The sequence below is a fragment of the Sciurus carolinensis genome, chromosome 5, assembly GCF_902686445.1.
Source record: "Sciurus carolinensis chromosome 5, mSciCar1.2, whole genome shotgun sequence".
Lineage (NCBI taxonomy): Eukaryota > Metazoa > Chordata > Mammalia > Rodentia > Sciuridae > Sciurus > Sciurus carolinensis.
Window position 1 is genome coordinate 138,228,111 of NC_062217.1, and position 7,707 is coordinate 138,235,817.

Below are 7,707 nucleotides of genomic sequence, written 5' to 3' on the forward strand. Positions count from 1 at the left end.
TATTACAAACTCTTAAATAAGGTCAAGGGTCCCAGATCCCCAGCCTCCAACTCAGCTCAGGACTCTGCAGGGACGTGGCCCACAGCAGGCCTGGCCAATAAGGATCTGGCTTGGGAAGTACCTGGGTCCCCAGTCCAGAAATTTAGAGACCTCCTAGGACGGAGCTGCCATTTAGCCTGTCTGCTTTAAGTCCCTGAGTTCCTGTAGCTGCTTGGCTTCCAGAAAACACAACTTTCCTGGGTCAACACCTGATATGGGGGAAGGCAGCTCAGGAAGTCACTGTCAATTCACGACAGGCCTGGGGCTTCCCAGGGCAGGGGCAGCAGGTCCACAAGGACACCAGCCCCAGGCTGTTGTCGCTGCACCAGCAGCAGGGACTAGGGACAAAGTGTTGAGTTATATACACTGTACAATGTACCACTGTAAGATAACCAAGTCCTAAGACACAAAGACTTTCTACCGGGAGGTTCTGTTGCCTCAGCTTCCTATCCCAGGCCCAGGCTGAGGTCGTGGGCCTGTCTCAGGGAGGGAGCAGAGACCAACTGGCAAGGGGTGTGTCAGGCATCTCCCCACAACAACCCTGTGAGGTAGGCTGTGTTGTCCTACGTTACAATGGGGAACAAGGGCTCAAGAGAGGTGAAGTGTCTGCCTGGGTCATGCAGCAAGGAACAGCAGCCAGGATTCAGGCCCAGGTCTGTGGGCTCCAGAGCCCGCATGCTTTCTAAAGGGAAGAACAGGAAGTAATCTTTTCCAATAAAGACCCTCAAGTTAAAAACCTGAGGCGCTCTCAGCCCAGCCTTGTAGGCCCTGGGGTGAGAGCTAAAGATACTCTGAGGGAGTGGCCACACCCCAGCATGGATTCCTGGCCCTGGACAGCAGAAGCAGAGGCTGATCCTAGACATCTGGCTGTCCCAACAGCACTGGCAACCATTACAGGTGATGACTCTGACTGCCCAGTAACTGTGGGCAGGGTGGGGGCCGGTCAGGTCCTGAGGCCTTGTGGCCCCACGTGGGCAGTGCCAGGCCATTGAGCCAGGCAGTTTCCAGCAGGTTTCTGAAGCGGACCCTCAGCATGGGGCCAGGTGAGCCGGTGCTGGCAGCAGGGGTAGGTGAAGGACCATTTGACCCTTCCCCAGCAATTGCATCTGCTTTCTCCGGGCCAGGGGTTGGTGGCTTCCTCCCTGGCTTTCTGGCCTTGGGGGCTGGTGACTTCCGAGCCAGTGCTATGCTCTCTGGCTCATCTCTGGCCATGTTGGGTTCTGAGGTGGGAACAGCTCCAGCCTCAGTGTCAAAGTCACCCAGCTGGCGGCGCATGCAGTCTCGCCACTGCAGGCCCAGCAGGTCAGGGTAGATGTCAGGTAGCTGGCGCAGTGTCAGCAACTTCAGCATGCGTGAGGTGTAGCCTTGCAGGGCACGCTCCCGCAGCGCCCGCTCCTCTGACAGTGTGGTAGGCCCCAGCTCCACACGGTGCTCCTGCAGTACATGGTCCACAGAGGCAGGGGGCAGTTGTGGGAAGAGCCGCTCCTTCACCAGGTGGATGGGCACAAAGATGGAGCCAGCTTGTACCACATGGGGAAAGGGGCACTGCTGTGTGAATACGAATCTCTGCAACTGGGACAGCAACTTGCTGAGCTGTACAGGGGCAGGAGCCGAGGTGGGTGTGGCCGGGTCCACAGCTGCAGGTAAGGGTGGTGGACGGAGGATCTTGAATTTTCGGAACATGAAGGCCACAGAGTTATGGAAATTGGTCCTTGGTGTGGCCTCTGTGATCACTGGCATTCCAGGTGCTCTGTGACCACCTTTTTTAGGCCTGGCAGACCTGAAGCTGTGTTCCCTGGCATGTCCACAGTTGCAGTGGGCTTGGCATGCACTGTAGGACTAGGGACCTTGATGGGAGCAGCCTCTGCTCTGGACTTCTTCACACTCAAGTCCAAGGCCCTCTCCTCCCGAAGTGAGCAGCAAGGCTCTGAGGACCCCTCCTGGGCAGTTAAGGTCCCCCTGCAGTCTTTGCCGTGGCTTTCACTGGGAGCTGGGACTGAATCTGGCTCAGTTGTGACCTCTGGTGTCTGCACATCTAGATAGTCATGGTAGGGCGCCAGGCTGAAGACATTGTCAATAAGAGGCATCGGTGGAGAGCCGGGCGGTCTAGCACCCTCCTTCTGTGGGAGAGACTGTTTTTTTTTTTTCATATTCTTAATAATTCTTTTAAAATTTTTATTGTTTTAATTAAAATTTTTTTGTTAGTTCTTCTTACTTATGTATGATAGTAGAATACATTTTGATAAAATTATGCAAGCATGGAATATATCTTATCCTAACTAGGACCCTATTCTTGTGGGTGGGCACAATGGTGGGATTCACTTAGGTATTTTCATATGTGTACATAGGAAAATTATGTTAGATTTATTCTACCATCTTTCCTATTCCCATTGCCCTTCCTTCCTTTTATTCCCCTTTGTCTAATCTACTGAATTTATCTTCTTCCCCTCCCCCACTTTATTGTGGTTTAGCTTCCACACATCAGTGAAAACATCTGACCTTTGGTTTTCTGGGATTAACTTATTTCCCTTAGCATGAAAATCTCCAGATCCATCCATTTACCAGCAAATGTCATAGGCCATTCTTTATGACTGAATAATATTCCATTCTGTATATTTACCACAATTTCTTTATTCATTCATCTGTTGATGAACATTTAGGCTGGTTCCGTAGCTTAGCTATTGTGAATTGTGCTGCTATAAACCTTGATGTGGTTGCATCACTGTAGTATGATGATTTAAAATCTTTTGGATTTATGCCAAGGAGTGGGATAACTGGGTCAAATGGTGGTTGCATTTTTAGTTTTTTGAGGAATCTCCATACTGCTTTCCAAAGTGGTTGTACCAATTTGCAGTTCCATCAACAATGTATGAGCGTTCCTTTTCTCTACATCCTTGCCAACATTTATTATTACTTGTATTCTTGATAGTTGCCATTCTAACGGGAGTGAAATGAAATCTTAGTGTAGTTTTAATTTGCATTTCTTTAATTGCTAGAGATGTTGAATGTTTTTTCATGTATTTTTTGACCATTTGTATTTCTTCTTTTGAGAAGGGTCTGTTCAGTTCCTTTGCCCATTTATTGCTTTTTTGGTGTTATGCTTTTTGAGTTCTTTGTACATTCTGGAAATTAATGCCCTGTCTGAGGTGCTGGTGGCAAAGATTTTCTCCCCTTCTGTAGGTTTTCTCTTCATGCTCTTGATTGTTTCCTTTGCTATGAAGAAGCTTTTTAGTTTGATGCCATTCCATTTATTGATTTTTGAATTTATTTCATGTGCTTTAGGAGTCTTGTTAAGGAAGGCAGTTCCTGAGCCTCTATGTTGAAGTGTTGCGTCTGTATTTTCTTCTAGTGTGTGTAGGTTTCTGGTCTAATTCCTATGTCTTGGATCTATTTAGAGTTGATTTTTGTGCAGGGTGAGAGATAGGGGTTAACTTTCATTCCACTACTTATGGATTTCCAATTTTCCCAGCACCATTTGTTGAAAAGGCTATCTTTTCTCCAGTGTATGTTTTTGGCACCTTTGTCTAGTATGAGGTAACTGTACTTATTTGTGTTTGTCTCTGTGTCTTCTAGTCTGTTCCATTGGTCTTCTTGCCTATATTGGTGTTAATACAAGCTGTTTTTGTTACTGTAGCTCAGTAGTATAATTTAAGGCCTGGTATACCTTCTAGACAAAGATTATGTTGTGTGACCATGTTTAGTGGTAAGAAGACTGGGAAATGAGGAATAGGATTGCTATATCATTTTGGTCAACCATCACTAATATCCAGAGGACCAAATAAACTTGGTGGGCGGGGATTAGATATTGGTTTTACCTCAGAGGTTTATATTTGTTTTGGCCAGGAATATACTCTAAGTGGTCTTAATCTGGCAACAGGATCACAGGACTCTGGTGTTTGATGATGTGTGGGTTTTTCTTTTAAAGATTCCTAAAAACAAAAGTCAATTGTCTTTCAAGGTGCTTTTCAGTTTGTTACAAGCTTCTGAGAAAGAGCAGTTAAGATTATGAAAAAGATTCAGGCTAATATGCTACTGTTGAGAAAGAATGAGCTCGTTTGTAACCTCATTTCTATAAATAACACAGGACTTTCAGCCTGAGAGAGATGTGCTGGGAAGACAAGGAAAACAAGTCTCTTTTCTCCAAACAGAATCTCTTCCTCTTATTCTACCGTGAAATCTTGCTGTTGGCCTAATATTTTGTTGTTAAAATTCTAAGAATCACTCTTTGGAAATGGAGAGTTAATGAACCCAAATGGTTGTTAATATTTTGTCGTTGAGATAGCAGAGCAAACTAAAACTAATAAAAGCTGACGATGATTATCATATTTACCAGCATCATTTCCCTACATAAATAGTCTGCAGTTAAAATGAGAAGAGAGGAAGCCGTGGGGTTACTCAGCCCTGATAAGGATAGGCCTTAGCTGTATTGCCACCTGGTGCTGAATTCCCAGAAATTTCCACTGGCAAATTGCTGCTTAGAGGCAGTAGTGGCCAATTTAGAGAAGAGGCTTGGAAACCCCGCGGAGAGCAGATGATGAGGAATTGTGACAACTGTTAACTCTTCAACTTACTTAAGCAAATAAGATTCAATTAAACCCAATTCACACTTCTTTAGTAAGTCTGAAGTTTCAGAACTGTTGCTATTAAATTTCAATTTATTAAACTACCAAAACTGTGTGTGGCAGAATATGAGAAAGATAGAAAAATACACAAATGAATCTGGTATCAGAACAAGACTCGCCTTTCTCATTTTTCTTATGTGTTATATAAAAACCAGCAGGCCAAACAGAGTAAGATACCGAGAACTGGTATAGCCATCCAAAAAACTAAACAACTATTTTAATTCATATAAAAAGCTTCATTGTAATAGCTTTCATCATTACGTGTTCATTCTAGAGTCACTTAAAAAGAGAAAGAACATGTTGTTCAGACATAGTTAAAAATGACAGCAGAATTGCTTTAGATTAGTTTTGGGAGGTTTTTTTTTTTATTATTATTAAACCCATTTTGTAAATGGGTTTTCCACCTGATTTAAACCAACCATTGTGTTCTTCAAAAGTCTGGATTGTTGTTTTGCATTTTGAAGTACAGCCATTCCCCAGGCCACTGTTTGTGTGATCAGAGGGAGAATTTTAAATTCCTTCTGCCACAGATAGCGGGGTTGTGGAAAGCTTAGCAAACTGGAAAAGCAGTGTGGTGCTGCCATCTGCCCCTCAGGTAAGTCGGTGCACCTCTGTCCTGACCCTTCCCTGTGCCATGTCAAAATTGGACGAGATGGTCTTTGTACTCTGCTTGTCTGAGACAATTGAGTTGCTATATCCAGCACTACAGATGGATGGGGTGGCTGAAAGGACATTTACTCTGGACAGTTCTGGATGCTGGGAAGTCCAAGACCAAGGTGCCATTTTCTGGGGGAAGTTCTTTTTCTGGTTTACAGATGACTGCTTTTATGCTGATCTGAGAGAAGAGGAGATCCTCTCTCTTATAATGGCACTAATCCACCATCATGACTTGAGTACTTCCACATATCATCACAGGGGTGATTATGTTCTCGACCTAAGAATTTTGGGGTGGACAACACACACATTCTGTCCATAGTACCCCATTCAGCCCTGGCATTCTGTGATTCCCAGTTCCATGATCCGTACCTGTACGGTCTAAGCAGGTAACTTGAATGAGAGAAGATGGGCAGGTGCAAACAGAGAAGAGTGTGTCCAGGTTAAGAGACACAACTGCTACTCAGCCTGAGCCCCCAGACACTGGTAAGATTGCAGGACTGTGTGCAAACTGATTTTTCAGTTGAGGTTGCCTGGCAGATCTGTTCCTCCACTCTCCTCTGCTCTGAATTTTTCAGGTTACTGTTTTCAGACTCCCCTGTCAGTTGGCTTCCACGTGGCTCCTACTGTGGGACTAGTCCTTGGAGATGGTGGTAGGGAGTTAAGGGTGGTGTTCTAATCCTGCCTCTCAGCCTTGGACAGTGCCTCCCAGAGCAGAAGTATCTCCTCAAGGACACCAGCTTCTGTGAGGAAGGCCCACTACAATTCCATCTTCTGCTTGGTGACCCTAGCCCCTTCCTTGTTCCCTTCTGTCCCACCCTCCCACATTCTCCTCTCCTCCAGTTTCCATGGTGGCAGTGGCTTTCTGTTTCTGCTGATCTCTGTGTTCCCTGAATTCCCTATCAGCTTATCAGTTCTCCCATCACCTCCATAACAAATTACCTTCACTGTGTCCTCTGTGTTTCTAAGAGTTGAAGTCATTTCTTGTCTCTGAAGTTGGGCTCTGTCTGATGTAAGGTAGAAATATGGATTCTTTTCTGAAATCTTCTAATTTTTAAATGTGGAGTGTGTTAGTTTTTTGTTACTGTATTAAATAATTGAGAAAAGCAACTTGGGGGAGGAAAGATTTATTTTGGCTCATGGTTTTAAAAGTTTCAGTCCATGAATTATTCCATTGCTCTGGGCCTGAGGTGTGGTAGAACATGATGGTGCAGAGGTGTGATGGAGGAAAGCTGCTTACCTCATGGCAATCAGAAAGTGGGGATGGGAGAGTGGTGTTGGAGACAAGAAGTTTTACTCTTTTAGTGAAATGGAAAAGAACCAAAGTAACGCCATTTTGTTCTGACCTGACTCCATTATATGCTTGCTTGTAATGTGTTCCTGAAGCTGTATCTATGTTGACAATACAGTAGGACCTTTCCATGTCCCTGACTATGACCCTGATGTATAACAAAAATGACTCAAAAATGTATAATCAAAACTATCCTTTTATGTAATCAAAATATCTATCTCACCAAGGTCTTTTCTGACACGTGCCTCAGTTGTTCATGTGGTTTTGCCTTTATAAACCCCTGTACCCCCATGCCAGGGTTGTTCTCCAATAGTCTTTTTGGGTGTTGTGTGAGACAGTCACAGGCTGACTAATAAAGACTCTCAAATTTGGACTTCTCAGTGGTGATCGGTCTGTTCTTCAATTGTGCCCCACAACACTAGGGCATGTTCTCAGTAGTCTATTTTCTCCAACTAGACCCATCACGTAGTTTCCACTGGCTCCCAGTTGTCCATTCAGATATCAGTGGATTAATCCACTGATGAGGGCGGAGCCCTAATGATCCAATCACTTCCCTCAAACTCTACCTCTGAACATTTCTGCCTTAGGGATAAAGCTTTCAACACATGAGACTATGGGGGACATTCCAAATCCGAACCATAACACTGGGGTGTTGGGATTCTCCAGTGAATTGATATTAACAAGGCATTCATTCCATTCATTCATTCACTCACTCACTGTATGGAATTGTTTCACATGATTATACGGACTGAAAAGTTTGTAAATGGCAGGGTGGGCTGGCCAGCTGGAGGCCCCAGAAGGCTGGTGGTGCTTCACTTTGAACCTGAAGTCTGTCAGCTGTGGAGCCAGGAAAAACCAAAGATGCAGATGAAATCTGAAAAAATTCTGTTGTAGAATTCTCCTCTCTTGCTGGGGAATGCTGGCCTCTTTTTGTATTCAGGCCTTTGACCAATTGGATAAGGCCCACCCACACTGAGGCCAATTGACGGTACTCAAAATCCATTACCATTACATTACAAGATTACTTGTTAAAAAACACACTCTCAGAAATACCCAGAATAATATTTAACCAAGTATCTGGATAGTAATGTTTTGACTAAA

The 7,707-nt window shown here is 44.6% G+C and overlaps 1 protein-coding gene across 1 annotated transcript; it reads right to left on the bottom strand.

Moving 5' to 3' along the window:
• Positions 1 to 930: 930 nt before the first annotated feature.
• On the bottom strand, positions 931 to 2,189 carry LOC124985762 (uncharacterized protein C15orf39 homolog). The gene is given in 2 exon segments (XM_047554382.1): positions 931 to 1,773; positions 1,776 to 2,189. Coding segments are annotated over 2 exon segments (1,257 nt in total).
• Between the last annotated feature and the right edge of the window lie 5,518 nt (positions 2,190 to 7,707).